At 42.5% G+C, this 19,162-nt stretch overlaps 1 protein-coding gene across 9 annotated transcripts in view; it reads left to right on the forward strand.

Annotated features, from left to right (window-relative positions):
- HHAT (hedgehog acyltransferase) overlaps positions 1 to 19,162 on the forward strand; it is a 321,836-nt gene that overhangs the window by 223,348 nt on the left and 79,326 nt on the right. For all 9 annotated transcript variants that reach the window (XM_063114373.1, XM_063114372.1, XM_063114371.1 and 6 more), the window contains one exon: positions 7,188 to 7,389. In XM_063114373.1, the coding sequence (XP_062970443.1) occupies positions 7,188 to 7,389 (202 nt within the window). The remainder of the gene's footprint in view (positions 1 to 7,187; positions 7,390 to 19,162) is intronic.

Consider the following 19,162-nt stretch of genomic DNA (forward strand, 5'->3'; position numbering starts at 1 on the left):
AATGGACTAATACAAATGGGTATGAAATTTTACTTAGGTGAGATAAATAGTGGCTAGAGATCTGCTGTACAACATTGTCTTCATAGTTTACAATACTGTATGGTGCACTTAAAAATTTTTTGAGAGGGTGGATCTCATTGCTAAGCATTCTTGCCACAATTAAAAATTACGTAAAATCTCCAGAGTTCTTATACATGTATTATCTCATCTGATCTTCATAGCACGTCATACTCAAAGAAGGTTTTAGTACTCCCCTTATGTACTCAGCGTATACACTTTAGCCGAGCAGGCTTAATTGCTAAGCTCAGGGTTACAGAAATTGGTAAGTGGCAGAGCAGGACCAAGTCCACATCTTCCAGCTCTCAAGTGTTGCCTCCTTCTTGTCCTGTGCTTGCTGCTGTGGCTGCTTGGGCTTTGTTCTAGTGGTGAAGACAACTGGGCTAAGTCATTCATTAAAGTATGAATGACCAAAAGTGGACTCTCCTGCAGTGAGAAAGATAGAGCTTTTGGGGAGCTAGAGTTTAGGTTTTGGATTATGGGTGTGGAGTTGAATCTTTCTCTAGGATGGAAGCTACAGCCTAGGGTTCATCAGCACAGTACTTCAGTCCTCCAAGCTACCAGTTTTGTGGAGTGAAAGATTTTTTTTTTTTTTTAATTTTGGTATCTAGTTACATGAACCTAGAAGTTTAAATGTAGACTAAATATAGCTTGAGTTTAATTTCTGTTTTATAAGTTCTAACAATGTTCTTTTGCCAAATAGGACATAGAATTTTTAATAAGTAATTTTTCAGAGTTAGGTAGGAAACTTGCATCCAGCATCTTTTGGTAAAAGAGCTGAGAATTAGCCCAGCTCAAATCATTCCCTGTGCTTTAAAAGTAAACCCCTCTTAGCCTTCTGGAGATGATAAAGTCTACAGTTGCCCATTAACCAACTGCTGATTTTTACTTATTAAAATCCCATTATGGTCTGTACTGGACAGAAAGATATTAAAAGTAAATTATATTATTCTCTTTGTGCATCTTCCTTTGAAGACTTTTTATAAGTGGATCTGCAGCTTCCTTTGTGAAAACTAAACATCAGGCCTTTGTGTACTATCTTCTACCTGGAGGATGGAGATTTAACTAGTGGGTCATCACTGGCTGTGAGAAAGAGCTCTAAAATGTGGCCCAATGCCAAAGCCAGAGCCAAGGTTGGGTCAGGGGAGCCGCCGCCCGTGAGAGCTGGGTTTAGGAGAGCACAGCCAGCTCAGTGGAGATATCTGAGTAGAAGCTCCTTGCAGAGCCCAGGAAAAGCCAAGGCGAGGTCACCTCACCACCCGTGTGACACAGGCAGATATTTTGCCCTTCCTAGCTTCTGAAGGCTGTAGTCTTTAAAGGGCTAGTACTTTCATTTTTGGTGCTAGATCTCTTGGGGTTGGCGTAGGTCTAGAAGTTTGAGGACACGTGCTTTTGACTTGAATAGGGGAAGTAGGATTACAAAGTGTGGAGAGACCTCAGGATCCATCGAGTATCTGCATTCTTTGGGAATGGGTGTCTTCGGAAGTCTCTCCCAGGAACTGGTTCAAGACCTTATAATGATCCCTTGGTTCCTAATTGCTCATAATGAGTTTATGACAACAGTGACAATTTCTCACAGGTTTAAAAGCTACTGGAGGCTATGAGTAGTAAATGAAAATTATGTTATTAGGTATATTAATATTGTGAACTAGCAGCTACAACATACACACACAGACACACACATCTCATATCTAGTACTGCCTGAAAGAGTCTTACAATTTAGTTGAAATGACAACCATAACAGAAAAGGCATCTTTTGGCAAGTAAATGTTTAATCAGTGGTACACACAGTAGGTTTTCTGGTTTAAAGAGTAAGTTGGAGAATTTAAGAGAGACTTCCTGGAGGAGGTGGAAAATCCACTGGATTTTATAGACTGAGCAGGAGTTGGAAAATCAGAGAGGACAGGCGAGTGTCTTCTAGATATGAAAATGGTATGACCAAAGCATGGAGGTATGAGGTCTCCCTTTGTTCAGGATCTTAGGATTGTCAGGAGAGCTAAGTGGGGAGTGAGGGAAATCAGGGTGGAAAGATAAGGCAGGCTGCAGTAGAACGTCAGCACCTGCCCTGGCCCTGGCAAGCAGTAGGTGCTTGAAGCCTGGGGACTGAAAGCCTAGCTCAACTTAACCCATGGGGCAGGCAGAGCCAACTCTGCCAGTGTCTTAGGTGCCTCATCCTCTTGCCTTGATGGGGTCTGGGATTAGTCTGTCACGAGGGGTTCAGAAGGAATGCGGCAAGCCAGGGAGCTATTGTGTAGGTCCGTGGGAAAAGGGAGTGTTGTGCTTTTAAAATTGTGTTCACCGTGTGGATTCCCACCACCCTCTGTCCCCCACTGTAAGGCATATTGTTGGTTGTTCACGGTGGGTATAAGGGAGATTTTCTTCTCCCTTCACATACACCTACTCAGCAGCCACCCCAGCCACCCCTAACAACCAACTTCTTATGCCCCACCTCTGACATAATCAGACATCAGATAGCAGGTGTCATCTCTGCTTTTGGGACAGAGCAACTATTTAGTCTATCCAAAAATGGAAGTTATACCTCTGGCCATCTGGCACTGAATGGCTGCTAACAGAGTTCATTGAACCAAACTCCTCTGTAAATAATGAGCATTATTCTCTTGAGTAAGATTCCATTCCTAGAAAGGACATTTCTTTAGTTAATAAAATGTCAGTGGATGTTTCTGTGGAGACTGCTTTGAAGATTTGGTTAAATAAGAGGAACATATCACCAAGAAATGCATAATAGAACACAGGCCCTGGAGTTCTGAAACCAGAACATTCTAAGTTCAGATTCCACCTCTCCTGTGGAAAACAGGCCTAGTCATTATTTTCTTCCAGGGTTGTTTTAATGATTAGAAATAGCACACATAAAACACCTGGCATGTGGACACTCAGTTAAAGGCAGACATTATCAATGCCATCTGCATTTTATGTAGGTTCCTTCTCCCAAGATGGGGGTTTGCTATATTGCATTGATTCTCTGACATGTTTTTAAATTAAGAAGGTGGCTGCCAACCTCCTCAAACAGCGTTCTCTGTAAGCAGCGACTTCACAAAGCTGGCCAGGCAGGGGCAGGCCTCGTGCAGACTCAAACGCACATAGTCACTGGCAAGAAGAAACATTTTTATTTTCGCTTTGCGGAGAAGGTGGTACTGATTGCTTTCTTCCTTTGGGAAATCAATTTTACTGTGCAGCAGATCTTGGTAAGTGGGGTCATACTACTGCTCCTCTAAAAAAGAGGCATGGTTCTGTTTTTATTAGTCATGGAACTGACAGAAAGACTGGTAGAATTTGTAAAAGAAAATAACCTCTTTACCCCCCTTCTTATCCTACCTACCACCTTCTAGAGATTAGGAGTGAATAAGGGATTTTACCTTCCAGTCTGGAAATCATACCCTCTTCTAGATTAAAACAAGCAGCCTCATGTCCTTGGAGACCGGCCATATATGAATTTCTGAAATAAAAGGAATTCTCAGAGATTTTTGTCAGCTCTCATTTCAAAGGCAAAGTAACAGAGCCATGGTTCCAGGAGATGCCTAAAATAGCTGTGCTTGTAATTATGGGGCTAGATGCTTCCTCATCACAGGCTTGAAAACATGTCCTTTTTGGAGCTGATTCCAGTATCAAGGACCATTGGTATGGAGAATGAGAGGATTTTATTCTATACCAGGTTTTCTGACATACAGGGCAACTCACATTTATATAGTGAGATATAATAGAAATTTCACCATGAAACATGTTTGGTGAAGAAGGTATTAGACAACTTGTTTTATAAAATAGTTATCTGCAGTTCCTTTAAATATCAGTCATTCCTCCTACTTTTGAAATTGGTTTGATCACTCTTTTTTTTTTTTTTGCATGCAACCTTGTTACACACAACACTGATCATATAAAGCAAAGGGCAGCCTAATGGTGGGGGCAGTGGTTACCTGCATACAGGTGGGAGGTAGCAGAGAATTGTGGCCCATTTTTTCTCTTCTGAGTATTCTACACCCATCACCAAGCAGCCTCTAGGAGGCAGCAGAACACCAAATAAGACCACTGTGCACAAGTGTGTCGGGATTTTCTGGCTCTCTTGTGTCCTTAGCACAGCACCCAGCCTTGTCCCCTTCATCTAGCAAAACTCATCCTCTGGGCCTCAGCAAGATGGGGACCTTTGCATTAAGCTTCCCAAACCCCACTTACCTTCACTCACCCAATCTCCCCCACACTCTTAAAGTCTCCTGGTCTACATCATAACATATCATGTAGCTTAATAATGGGACCTGTTTGCTACTGTTTCACAACCAGGTACACCTGTCCTTATGGCAGGAGCAATGTCTTATACCTTTGTGTTTCCCATAATGACAGAAATGCCCAAAGGCCTAAATATTGCTCACAAGCAGATGGAGGATTCTTTAATCTGTAGTGAGTGCGTGATGATACATGTTTGCTAATTTAATTGCCAAGATAGTTTTGTTTTGGCACAAGCAAAAGTAATGTCTTTACTAATTTCTGAAATGGCTACATTCTCAAATGCCTTCTGGCTTAATTATTTCCAACTGGAGTGAAAGATGGAGGCTAACTAACCCAGTGGTGTAGTGGAAAACACTAACTTTGGTGCCACAGATGCAGATTTGTTTCTTGGTCCTTCCCCTTTCCAACTGTGTAACTTGGGCAAGTTAACTTCTCAGCCTCAGTTTTCTCACCCATAAAATAGGGTTATCTAAAGTGACCATATAATTTATCATGTAAAGTAGAACACATTTGCGAGAGAAGGATATTCAAGAAAAACCAGAGCTGAACAATAGTTAAATCACTCAAAACAAATTTTATTCAGGACTGTTGCACTAGAAGAAAAGAAACCTCAGCATAAAACCAGGCTCAATTCTGAATATAGTATGGAAAAGAGAGATATGGCCAAGGATCAGGGTGGGGGTCATTGGATGGAAAATCATTAAGAGGAAACATCGGGTTATTGGGGAAATTCTGATTAAACAGATCTTCCAGGATTCTTGCTTAAGGCAAGCCAGGGTGATCAGATACCAAGGGTGGGGGATGAAAATAAACAAATGGGATTATATCAAACTAAAAAGCTTCTACAGAGTAAAGGAAGCAATTAATAGAGCAAAAAGACAACCTACAGAATGGGAGAAAATATTTCAAACTATGCATTCGACAAAGGATTAATATCCAGAATAGACAAGGAACTCAAACAACTTAACAGTAAAAAACAAACAAACAAACAAACAAAAAACCCAATTAAAAAATGGGCTAAGGAACTGAATAGACATTTCTCAGAAGATGACATACAAATGGCCAACAGGTACGTGAAAAAATGCTCAACATCACTAATCACCATGGAAGTTCAAGTCAAAACCACACTGAGATATCATCTCACCCCAGTTAGACTGGCCATTATCAAAATGACAGAGAATAACAAATGCTGGCAAGGATGCGGAGAAAGGGGAACACTCCTACGCTGTTGGTGGGACTGTAAATTAGTACAGCCATTATGGAAAACAGTATGGAGTTTTCTAGAATAACTGCAGACAGAGCTACCATATGATCCAGCAATTGCAGTACTGGGTATATACCCAAAGGAATGGAAATCATCATGTCAAAGGGAGACCTGCACTCCCATGTTTATCACAGCTCTATTACCATAGCCAAGATATGGAACCAATGTAGATGTCCATCAATAGATGACTGTATAAGGAAAATGTAGTATATTTACACAATAGAATATTACTGAGCCATAAAAAAAAAAAATGAAATTCTGCCATTCACAGCAACATGGATGAGCTTGGAGAAAATTGTGTTAAGCAAAATAAGCCAGGCACAGAAGAAGAAATACTGCATATGCTCACTCATAGGTGAGAGGGAGGGAGGGAGGGTAATCACAATAATACGTTGAACTTTCAGGAGAGAACAGAACTGTGGTTACTAGAGGGAAGAAAGGGAAGGGGAGTTAGGGAGAAACTGGTTAATGGACAAAAAAAGATTATGTTTTGAAATGATGAGTATGTTAATTATCCTGATTTGATCATCACATATTGAACACAAATACCAATACTCAACTCTGTACCCCACAAATATGTGTAACCCATTATGTTTCAATTAAAAAAAAGTTTTAAAATTTCCAAAAATTAAAGTAATATATAAACAGGACAAATGATAAACTGGCTGAAATGCTGCGGTAGCAGGTGTAAACCTATGGTTCTTCAAAGAGTCAAAGTGATGCATGTAAAATGTCTAGTGTTCAGCTTGGAGCACGTAGTGTATTCAGGAAATGATGAGACATGATGATTTCCTCTTCCTTCCTGGAAGAAGTTTGGACAAAGAAGCACTGGCCAGCAGTAAACAAAGGCCTATAGGCTTTTAATAAAAAGGCTGCTGCAAGAAAGTATGCTCCTGACTCTCCAGATCCAAACAACTCTAGGTGTGAGTTTTATCTAACTCAAGCAGGAAAATACTGATTGAATGTAGTCCTGCCTCCAGGTACTCAGCTATCTCAGCAATGGACAGCATACCTAGGGAAGGGCTGTGCATTTTGGGTGGTAATTTGGCTGCCCTGTGAGCACAGAGCTCTTCTCTTTACTTGCAAATTCACTTCTGCTTTTGGGCACCTTGCCTGGAAAGCTGGGGGAATGGGCCCTGGCACCCCACTGCTGTACCCAGCTCCTGCTGTTTAGGGAACTGATTTTAGCAATATTGCTTAAATATTGGGTTTACCATAAACTTAATAGTCTGCGCTGTAAAATACCTACATGTCTTGAAGGTTGGTGTCCTCATGTTGCCAGGAGCTTAATTGCCATTCCGTGATTGAGTTTCCAGGGTTAGGCACATCCCTTTAGAAACTCTAAATTTATTACTTCTCAACCTGCCTCTCGTAAGTGCTATTTTGCTCTCATAATGAGAGCTCTTTAGTCTGTGTGTTCATTTAACCTAAAGCCCTGCAGATCTGAGGCTCGGGTTTTTGCCAAATCCTGGTGTGACAGTGAATTCAAGGATGGGTCTGTGGCCTCCTGGAAGGAGGAAAGGAGCCGCATACCACGAAGAGGAGCATGTGACAGAGAATCAAGCCCAGGAGCAGGTAGTCTTGCGGGGCTGCCTTCTGCATGGCTCCTAACAGCCTCTTCTTTTTCCAGGTATGTGTACATTCCAGTGGGTGGGTCCCAGCATGGCCTGCTGGGGACACTGTTTTCCACTGCGATGACGTTTACATTTGTGAGCTACTGGCATGGCGGCTATGACTACCTCTGGTGCTGGGCAGCACTCAACTGGCTGGGAGTCACTGTGGAGAATGGAGTCCGGAGGCTGGTGGAGACCCCCTGCGTCCGGGACAGTTTGGTGAGCAAGATCCTTGTTTGTATGGTAGGTAGGGGCTGGTTGAGCTAGGCAGACTAGGTTTGAGAGGGACAGTAGTCATCAGAATCACCCCTGCAGGTTCCTATAAAAGAAATACATGTTTATTATATAAAAATTAGAAAATTCAGGCAAGAAAAAAGAAAATGCCTCTTCAACAGAAACTATAACATCCATTTTTCTAAGTTTTTTCTATGCATATATATATATGTATATATACACACATATATATAATATTTAAAACAAATGCTGTTTTTCCAGAGATATGGTTGTATTGGGACTGAATCATTTCTAAGAACCCTTTTTTTTTTTTTTTTTTTTTTTTTGTCGTTTTTTCGTGACCGGCACTCAGCCAGTGAGTACACCGGTCAGTCCTATATAGGATCCGAACCCGCGGCGGGAGCGTCGCTGCGCTGCCAGCGCAGCACTCTACCAAGTGTGCCACGGGCTCGGCCCGCTAAGAACCCTTTTTAATGGCTGCATAGAATTCCATTATGTGGATATGCCATATTTATTTAATTAGTCTCCTATTATCAATAATCATATTTCAAAAATTTTTTGCAACTATCAGTTATCATACCCAGGATACATTCTCATAAGAAAAATTGTCAGGTTAAAGGTTTTTCTCATCTTTACGATTCACTATGCATACTGCTTATTAACTCTTAATTGCCCTGTAAACATAGTGTACCAATTTATATTCCTGCTGATATTTTCAGTGTATGAAATGCCCTTGCCAATACTGAGTAGTACTGGTATTTTAAATCTGTGATAGGTACTGTATATAGCAGCTAAGGACTTAAGACACATTCCAACTCTACAGGAAAATGACTTGGAAAATTAATTAAGCAATTTTCTTTACACATTTTAGGTGATTTTAAGCTATGGGCATACATTTTATCTTTTAAATATGGTATATAATGCATTAGAATCTTTAAAAAATCAACAGTTCTGACTATGCAACAATATTCTGCTAACCCTGAAAAAAGTAGCTAAAAAGAAATATGCTGGCATCCACGTTCATGGCAGGCAATAAAACACAAAACGTTTACTGGAAAAAATGATTAATATGGCTAAATTCCACCCAGTACATACAACTAAAGCAATTATATTAAAACAAACAAACAAAAAACACCATAACAGAATACATTTTAGTGTGTTTCAATAAAAACTCGTACAAAGCACATAACCAGATAACACATCTGAAGGAATTTAAATATGCGTATGCATGTTTAAAAATAAATATTTTATTTAGTAGAAGTACCCAGCAATCAGCAGGAAAGAAATGCCAGTGAATTCTAATAGAAAGTGGTATTTCAACGAAAGCCATGGCTATGTAACACACAGGAAAACCATAAAAGGTGTTATCATAAAGGTTTTAGTCTTCATTTTCAAATCTGAGCAGTCTTCCTCAAAGTCTGAAAACCGAATCATCACCCATGAAAACCACAGGGTTCTCCTTAGCACAGTCTGAAGCCCATAACCCATTTCCGTGTTCTTTCATGAAGGATCTAACATTAACCTTGAACTTAATGTTATAAGCAGTGCTTTGTGACCTTCTAGCCGTAGCTTATGATATTAATACATTTTAAATAAATTTTGAAAATCTAAAATGAAAAAAGAGTAACCCTACTGTGCTATGTAGCCTATGGCTTATTACTTTTGGTTAAAAGTAAATCAAGACAGCAAACATACTCACAGCATGAAGCACTTGAATGTCGGCCCTGCCCCATCACAGCTTACTCCAGGACCCTCAGGTGTTCACCTCACCTGACCTTCCATCCTCAATTCAGGCATCTAGGTCCATAGTAATTTTTTGATGTGCACCTTTTATTAAAATATTTGTCTTGTATTTTGCAAATATGATGTTTGGTTTACATATATATTGAGCAAGAACATATTTTATAATTCCTATTTTTATCACCTGTCTTTTATCTTGGAAGCATGGTAGGTGGTTATGGCTGCTTAGATGACGTACTCCTTGAGTCCAGGCTCAAGATCCCATTACTATTTATATTCCCAGTGTTTATCTCAGTGGCTGAGTTAGCCTCAGCGATAAGTCGATGCACAATTGATGTTTCCACACTGGGTTTCTTTTTTTTAGTAGTCCTCCACTTGTCCATCCATTTAGTCTTCCTCCATCACCCTGTCCTTTCCACAGTTCAGCACAGAATCTGTTTTCCTTTGGAAAAAGTGGCTGGCATTTCAAATACAAACACCTTTTTGAGTTTTTAATAAACTGTCCCCCCCCCCCCGCTTAGGTTACTCTCCCTCCCTCTCTTTCCATGAATTCATTTCCTGTTCTTTTGTCAAAATCTAAAAAAAGACTTAATACCTCCTTGGCACCTAATTTCATGTGACTCTAGTCTCCCCAATTTATCTGATCATGTTTTCACAATGAGAGTTCACTACCCCAGACCCTCACATCCTCAGTATTATTCAGGGTTCTCCAGAGAAACAGAATCAACAGGATGCATATGTGTATGTGCGTGTGTAAAGGAATGTAACATGTGGAGTTGCCTCACGTGATTATGGAGGCTGAGAAGTCTAGACCCAGGAGAGTTGATGGTGTAAATGCCAGTCGGGTCCAAAGGCAAGAGAAGACCAATGTTGAAGACAGGCAGAGAGAGACAGAGAGTTTTTTCTTCGTCTTTTATTCTCTTCAGACCTGCAACAGATTGGATGAGGCCCACCCACGTGGGCGAGGGCAATTTGCTCTTTGCATGCCCTATGCAGTGTGCTGATTCAAATGGATGGACCTCGAGAGAATTATATTAAGTGAAACAAGTCAGGCACAGAAAGAGAAATACCACATGTTCTCACTTATTGGTGGGAGCTAAAAATTAATATATAAATTCACACACACACATACACACACACACACACACACACACACACACAAAACCGGAGGGGGAAGAAGATATAACAACCACCATTACTTGAAGTTGATACGACAAGCAAACAGAAAGGACATTGTTGGGGGGAGGGGGGGAGGGAGAAGGGAGGGAGGTTTTGGGGATGGGGAGCAATAATCAGCCACAATGTATATCGACAAAATAAAATAAATAAATAAATAAATAAATAAATAAATAAATGTTAATCCCATCCGGAAACACTCTCACAGACACACCCACAAATAATGTTTAATCAAATATTTGGGCACCCTGTGGCCCAATCAAGTTAACAAATAAAATTAGCCACCCAACTCTTTCTCTATGGCGTCTATCTTTCATCTGTTTATAAAAGATAGATTGACAGATACCTGAATAACAAGGATTGTTATTTCTTCTTTTTTTGTATCTTCTTCGCATTCAACCTCAAGGCCTGGGGCTCAAAATACAGTGGGATTCTATTTCTTGGTGTTGGTAGACCGACAATTGAACATTCACCAGAAGACTAGTCAGAGCTGGGTGTTGTCAACAGGAAGCCCTCTGTTCTTCTAGAACAGGGCTGTCTGATAAAACTTACTGCAATGATGAAAACAAACAAAACCACGAAAACTTCCTGCGATGATAGAAATATGCATTACACCATTCAGTACAGTAGCCCTTAGCCACACTGAGCACTTGGAATGTGGCTAGTGCCACTGAGACACTGAATTTTTAATTTATTTAATCTTAGTTATTTTAAATCTATGTAACCCCCATGTGGCTAGTGGCCACTGTTTTTAACAATGCAGTTCTAAAACACACCCTCCTTGTAGAAAACATTGTAGAAATGAAGGGTGTTTGACTCTGCAGTAATTTAGAATGCTCTTTATTAATGGTGTGTCACCTCGTGTAGTCACCTGGCTACTCACCCTCTTTACTTGGATGTCTCACAGGTGTCTCAAACTTGGCATGTGTAATTCTGAACCCAGGTGCCCCCATCTTCCAATTATTCCAGCTTGCTCCTTTCCTCCAGCACACTTTATTTCCAGAAAGCCACCATCATCTGTCTAGTCAGTCAAGGCCAAAGCCATGAAGGTAACCTTTGTACCTCCCTCTTGCTGACACTCATCTGTCGGTACTGTACGTTCTACCTCCTAAGCAGATCTTGAGTGGTGTTTCTCAGTGAAAACCTGACCATTTTACTCTCTTAAAGAAATCCTATAGTGAATCCATTTTCTTAGGACCAATTCCACAATGTCTAAGATGACCTATGAGACCCTGGCTGATCTTTATCTTGGTGCTTCTCCCTGCTCCTCCCTGCCCCTGGCCCCTCACACTCTGTCTTCCTTTTGTTTATTTACACATCTGGCCCCTCCAGCCTCAGCTCCTCCTCTCCCATTTCCTAGGGCGCTCTCTCCTTCCCCTCCATCCTTACTCATTCTGCAGTTTTCAGCTTGGACAATGCCTTGCTTGGGAACCCTTCCCTGTCCCTTCTGACTCAAGTCAGGTCCCACTTGATAATTCATTTTGGGCACCTCGTATATGTTTTCTTCTGTCATGCTTGTCACAGTTGTAATGAAACATTTTTGTATAATATCTCATTTAATCCTAATCTCTCCCACTGAACTGTAATCCTGTTGAAGTCAGAGATACTGAACCCTGACACTTATCATGGTGCCTGGCACAGTGTCTGACCTGGCACAATGTCTTGTTGAGCGAAAGGCTGAATGAATGATATTTTCTGACTTCACTAAAGTCAAAACTCTTATGCAGCAACACGATTGAATACAGACTGAATACTGGAAAAATTTGCAAGGCTAAGGATTATTGAGCATTGTACTGGGAGATTATTTTATTTTGTAACAGCATAGATACTAATAGGTCTAGTGATGGCAAAATACTATTTTAATGCTCAGTGCACAGAATATATATATATATATATATACACACACACATATATATGTGTGTGTATATGTGTGTGTGTGTATGTGTGTGTGTGTGTGTGTGTGTGTATATATATATATATATATAGAGAGAGAGAGAGAGAGAGAGAGAGAGAGGAAAGAAAGGGGTAGGGAGGGATTAGCCTTCCTGGTACCTGCTGCTTTATGAGAAGGGGGATTACTGGTTTGAGTCACTGAGGCACAGAGCTGTAGGAAGCTGACAAAAGGCATTTTCACAAAGTACCCAAGCTGGGGGGACATAGAAGAGTTACTGCTGAAACAGCATGCTTTTATTCTATACAAGTACTCTGCAGGAGAGCTAGAATTTGTGTTTGGCATTGAAATCTTTTAATAAGGGGAAACATTTTGAAGCATCAGTAGAGTGACACCACTTCTTGCCAATTCTTGATCTGATGTCTTCTTTGAAGAAAGACACCTTCAGGCTTCTTGTCAATTCTTCTTTTTTTTTTAAAAAATCTTTTTGTGACCGGCTGCACCGCGCTCAGCCAGTGAGTGCACCGGCCATCCTTATATAGGATCCGAACCCGCGGCGGGAGCACTGCCACGCTCCCAGCGCTGCACTCTCACGAGTGCGCCACGGGGTTGGCCCTTGTCAATTCTTCTTACACAGAGGAGAATCTGTATCTCAACAGTTCACCCACCCCCACCCTGATTTCCATTTCAATGGATGATTTAAGTACGTCCTCCTCTCCCAGCCCTTGTCTCCTCTTCTTTGCCCCAAGAGTGTCCTGCTAAGCTGATTTATATCCTCTCTGAAGCAGTGAAATTTCTATTTATAAACTTAATTGAGGGAACGTGCCTTTAGTGAAAACCACCAAGCGTCAGTCTAACAGTCCTGGGAGGGATTTAATGTTCTGGTGTGTCAGAAAGAACCCAAAGACCATGGCTGTTTGGTATGTCCATTCAGTTTATTGGATATATTGATCAGTTTGGTTTGGAAAATGTAGGTTGAGAAATGAGCGTGTGATACACACACACACACACACACACACACGCACACACACATACACACACACACAAACCGGTGGGGGGGGGGAGAAGATATAACAACCACAACTACTTGAAGTTGATACGACAAGCAAACAGAAAGGACATTGTTGGGGGGAGGGGGGGAGGGAGAAGGGAGGGAGGTTTTGGTGATGGGGAGCAATTATCAGCCACAATGTATATCGACAAAATAAAACTTAAAAAAAAAAAAAAAAGAGAAATGAGCGTGTGAGATTAGTCAATTTAAAAGGATGGTTAATTGTAAAATGATCATGATCCAAACTATGGTTACTTAAGTTCAATGAAATCCTTTATTTTTTAAAATTTACTTACTAATATTATTACTTTTTTATATTCTAAGATGTTGTGAAGCAGTTGAGGAGGGGGAGAGGGATGGGGGAGAGAAAATAGTGTGGGAGGAGGGGGTGTGGTCAAGGCCCGTGGCATCCCCCTCATTCCTGCAGGGGAGACCAGGGGGCTTCTAGCAGTGGTTCAGATGCAGATGTCAGAGTGGTTGTGGTTGAAGCTTTCAGCGCCCCCCACCCCCACCACCACCCTGTCTTGGGAGCCCAAGGGTGTTTCTGGTGGCGGCTCGGTAGTCATAGCTGGGCTGGTTGCAGATGCTGAGGGGGCATGGCTGAGGCTCCTGGACACCCACCACCACAGATCAGGATCCTGGGGCCTTTCTAGTGGTGGCTCAATGGTCATCGCTGGGCTTGGTGCAGACGTTGGGGGATGTGTGGCTGAGTCCTCAGCCCTGCACTGCCCCAGCTCAAGAGCCCAGGGAACTTCCTGTGGTGCCTTAGTAGTTGTCACTGGGCTGGTTGTAGATGCCGGGCGGATGTGGCTGATGCCCTCAGCCCCCCATTGCCCTGGCTCAGGAGCCTGGGGCACTTCCTGCAGTGGCTCCATGGTTGCTGGGCTGGTTGTGGATGTTGGGGGGGGGGTGCTTGGCTGAGGACCACGGCCCTCCCCCACTGCTGGTTTGGGAGCCTAGGGGGCTTCTGGTCTTTCTAGGTCTTATAGGTATTCTTCAGTGGTGTTAGACCTTTACCGGTTAATATCAAACTTTGTCTCTTGTTTGTGGATATTTTGTTTTTCCTTTCAGTTCTGTGTTGGATTATTTGCTGTTCTCACCACTTAAACTCTGCACTGGAACTAATTTGTTGTCCTTTGCTTACTTCTAAAATGGGGGAACTTCCTGTGGGGACCAGCACTTGAGCCCTGTGATTGAGCTAAATTGCTGCTTTGCTGCTGATTCCCTGAGGAAGGCTTTTTGTGCAGCTCAGGTTTTAATTGTTTGACCTTGTATGTACTTCTGGCTCTCATGAGGTCCAGTACACCTGGGTTGTGTGAAAACTCTGGTCTGGGTCTGAGTCTTTTCAGCAAACTGTACCCCCTGCAGTTCTCCAGTCTACACAGAGTGGTCCTGTGCTTATTGGAGGGTAGATCAGCTGTCCATGCTGTGCCCCAATGTTCCCCCACTGGCCTGTCTCCCCACAACCCATAATGTAAACACTTCCCATGGGGCAGGCTGTTTGCTGGTTCCTTGTGATGACTCACTGGCCTCTGACTGGTTCCTTTTTTCAGTTGTTTGTGGCCCCTTCACTCCTATGTGGGTCCACAGGAAACCTGTTAGTGGTCTTGCTGGCCTGGGGGCCACCAAGGCTGCCTTCTCCCCTGCCACCTCCAAGCAGCTTCATCTGAAGGGCACAACTGTGGCTTCTGCCAGCTCCTGCACCGTGCGCTCAGCAGCTCCAGCCTGGAAGTGGCCGGGGCTTGAAATGGTGGGAGTGATCCTTTCTTTCTTTCATCATGGCTTCTCCCGCCTTCATGCACTCTGTAGGTCTCTCTTCTTCTTCCCCTGAGCTCTAGTGGCTCCAGCTTGGCTGTTGTTGCTAATAGTTGTAAATTGGTTGATTTGTGGGAGAGAGTGACGCTGGGGACCGTCTATTCTGCCATCTTGACTGGAAGCCCTAGCCTGGAGATACATCTTTAATGTACTGAAAGAAAAAGCCTTATTGTCCTGGCAGCCTCCAAAAGGATTCAGCAACATTCCATGCCAGAGTTTTGACTCCATATTTTAAAGGCCACTTTTGCATTTTGAACAGCCAAATTTACTTCCTTTTCTCCTGAACATGTGAAAGTAGGTGTCACTCGACTGGTTGCTGGCTGCAATGCCTTCTCAGTGCCACTGGCTCCACACGGTCTTGCCCACAGTAATTGAGCAGCTGTTACATGAGTAAGGTGCCAGTGCTCCTCTAGTTCTGTGGAATCCTGACTCACCAGTTGGCAATATGTGCATGTCAGCTGGCCTGATTAGAAACCCTTTTCACTAGGGGTCAGTGGTCACAGCCCCCACTACCTGTGTGAGGGAATTCAAGCAAACGTGTCTGAGGAGAGCTGTGATGTTTGACCATGTTCATGGCCTTTATTCCTCCACACCTAGATTCACTTCAACAAGCTGAGAACAAATGCTTAGTGTACATAAGCCATTTCCTCCAGATCAGAACCTTCCTAGACTGGGCAGACTCAGGCACAGTCAGCCCGGTGCTTCACTGCTTAATTTGCTCATTTAGGAAAAACATTTCTTCGGTGTCCTACATGGGAGACACTTTGCAGAACACTGGAGAACTCTAAGCTGAATAAGGCATGATCCTTCCCTCCTAAGTCCTTTTTCTGCATCCTCCTTCAGTGCTTCAGTGTAGATGGAGTACTAGTCTGTCAGTGTGTAACTGTGGAATCCATCAGTCAACTTTTTACATGAATGAACAGATCTTGCCTGGCCTCCTATTAGGACAATCTTCTCTGTGGTGGCTGCTTTGGATGGAAGAGGTGATACAGCCATGGAATGAGAGGTTTTCTCTATAAAGAGCTCAGTGATCTATGTGACAAGTGAACTTGTCTTCGTAAATATCAGGAAATACAGATTGACCCAGCCTTCCTGGGTCTTGCTCAGAAGAAAGATCCAGGCTAGAGATAGAAATTTGGGAGCGTGTAGATGATCTGAGCCATGAGAATGTTTGAGACCCTTCAGACACAGTGCGTGAGGAACAAGAAGACAAGGCAGCTGGGACTGAATCTGGGGACACCAGTATTTAGAAGCTGGATGAAGGAAGAGGGGCCAAGAAGTGGGGTGAAACCTCCAGGTGATCGCAGAAGCTGAGAAAAGAGGATATTTCATGGAGGGGAGTGGTCAATGGTGATAAGGCTCTTCAGAGGTCAAGTAAGCTGAGGCTACCGAGTAGCCCTGTCTCCGTGTAGGAGTGCTAGCAGGGAGAGGCCAGAGCCAGGGCCGTCACCCTTGTCCCCAGGGGAGCGTGCTCTCGTGTGAGAGGCAGGTGCTCCGTGCAGCGTGACCAGCGTGAGGCAGAGGCAGCTGCTGTCCACGAGGGTGGTGGCCAGGGTGAGCTGGCTTTGGGGAATGGTTTATTAAAGAGCTGTGGCTTGAGCTGGACCCTGGACACTTAAGAGTGGGATTTGGCTAGGTTGGTAAGGAGGGGAAGACGGGCATTCCAGGCCAGGAGAAGGACGCACACACTGCCTGACTTCGGGAATGAGCGTGCTATGTTCAACACAGGAGGCTGACACGATGGATGGGGGGAAAGGAGGTTAGGGAGGCCAAATGGTCCCCTATACAAAGAGATTTTAATGCTAAGCTTAGAAATCTAGAAATATAAACCACTTAACCAAACAGGAGAGCATTAAATTAACATATTAATCCCACACGTCAAATTAGCCTGTCGTGCCAACTTATTAGCACTCACTGGGGCCTCTCCATCTGGAAAAAGCAATGCATGTTGTTATGAACAGTATGTTCCTTGGTGTATGGTGACCTGTTGGCACCCCCTCCATTGTATCCCACTCCTAAGGATCATTGACAATGCAGCAAACACACTGTGCATTTCACTATTTGCACATTTCTTCTCAGTGAGAATCTGAAGCCCAAGTCTTAACCTTGCTGGTCTAAGAGGTAGAATTCTGAAAATAAGTCCCTCTTTAGTTCAAATATGTTTAGTACGGCAAAAGCATTTTCAAAGGTTCTTTTTAACTTTCCAGTACTGACTCTGCTATCTGACAGAAGGAAGGTTTAAAATAGAGTCCATTTTCAGTTATCCCTGCACTGAGAAGCACCAGCACTGGCCAGCATGTGGACTTTTGCTGCCTTTCCTGTCCCTCTACCAGAGCTCTCTTGTCCCTTGTGCCTGCTAAGTTCACAGCACAACCTCTTACCTGGGAAATTGTGATCTCAGGAACGAGTACTAAGCCAAAGATGAGATCCATGGCTTGAATGTAAATGGTTGAAACTGGCTTTTCTAGGCAGCTTGTGCAGTTAGACTCTTTATTTGTGAGTCCCTGGTTTCTGCTTGTACAGCACAGAACAGTGGTTACTCCAGTCACAGTGTAGTACCTAGCAGCTTTCCATAGATGAACTTAGGAAAGAGAAAAAATCATATTATGTACATGTGGAAGCTTTGGATGTGTGTTTGCATATCTAGGTCTCTTTTCCTCCCAGAAAATCCAAATTACCCACTGGAGGTGGCGGAGCTTGAGTTTCCAGTGTTCCTGTTATTGATAGAAGGAAGAAATGGCCCCTTACTTCTGCTGAAAATAATATGCACATACTTGTTGCAATACATTTTTATAATGCGTATTTATATAAGTATATATGCTGTGACTGTATGTGTGTAGCTTGTGTGCATGTGTTCATTTTTTAAAGCTCTGAGAAGGCAGAGATGTGCAGGACTTCCAAAATAAAATTCTTCTGAAGTATCTCACATTCCTCCCAAGATCTAGAAATAAACTCTGCTTAAAAAAAGCATATCGAGCAGCTGCTGGCCTTGTTTGAGATGAGCTGGGTTGGCATCAATGTGCTTGTGATTACCAACATGTTTTGAAACACACAAACTTCAGCTGGATCTTGCTTTTTCCTCTGTTATCGACCTTGTAGTTCACCCAGTAGGCTGGAGTAAGTGCCAAAATGGCCACTAGCTATCCCCTGAAGTGTGGCAGGAAAGAGTGTAATATAAAGGGTGCATGCGGTACATCCATCACACCAGTTATGCTGCTATCGAAAGTGACACTGAAATAATTTTATGTTGAGGAAATACATTCTTGACATATTAGGTGAAAATTAAGAATGAAGAATAATAGATTAAATAAGAGTTTATTTTTATTTAAAAATAGACACAAACAGATATATGATAAGTTATACACTAAACTGTTAATGGTGGTTAATTCTTACTGGTAGCATTATTTGTGATATCTATTTTCTTGTTTTTGCTTATTTAACTTTTTCTGCAGTGATTAGGTATTGTCTAGTTAAAGGCTGCTGAGAGAGGGGCCGACAGGATATACTCACCCTCAGGAGGCTTTGATTAGCTGTCCCTGGATGCTTGATTTATGTTAGAAATTGAAGATTAGAGTTCATTCTTAGGAGCTAACTAACGTGGGGCTGTTGTAGCCGCCACCCTTTGCCAAAACAGAAACTGTACCAGATACCATACAAGGATCTTTCACATTTGTTATTTCATTTAACCATTGCAACCACCCTCCAAGGTAGGTGTTACTACTTCCAATTTTACAGGTGAGGAAATGGAGACTGGGGAAGTTGCATAATTTATCTAAGAACACAGTTTAACTTGGAGCTCCCTCAGTTACACATGATCTATTCTGTGCTTCCTTGATTTCAGACTAGAGTAATTTTCCTTTGTAAGCCCCATCCACTGAGATCGCCCATTCACTTCCTGTCTCCTTGCTGCTCATGCACATTTGCATTAGATTGACATTCCAGCCTTCAGTTCTTGGACAACTTGTGTTTTAATTGTGGTTCCACCCAACCTGTTTATGCAATAACTATTTTGAAAAATTGGTCCAAGTGAAGTGGGGATGTTCACAAAGGCATTTTTACCACATTATCTGATGTGAGTACAGTAG

The sequence above is a fragment of the Cynocephalus volans genome, chromosome 11 (genome assembly GCF_027409185.1).
Source record: "Cynocephalus volans isolate mCynVol1 chromosome 11, mCynVol1.pri, whole genome shotgun sequence".
NCBI classification, from domain to species: domain Eukaryota; kingdom Metazoa; phylum Chordata; class Mammalia; order Dermoptera; family Cynocephalidae; genus Cynocephalus; species Cynocephalus volans.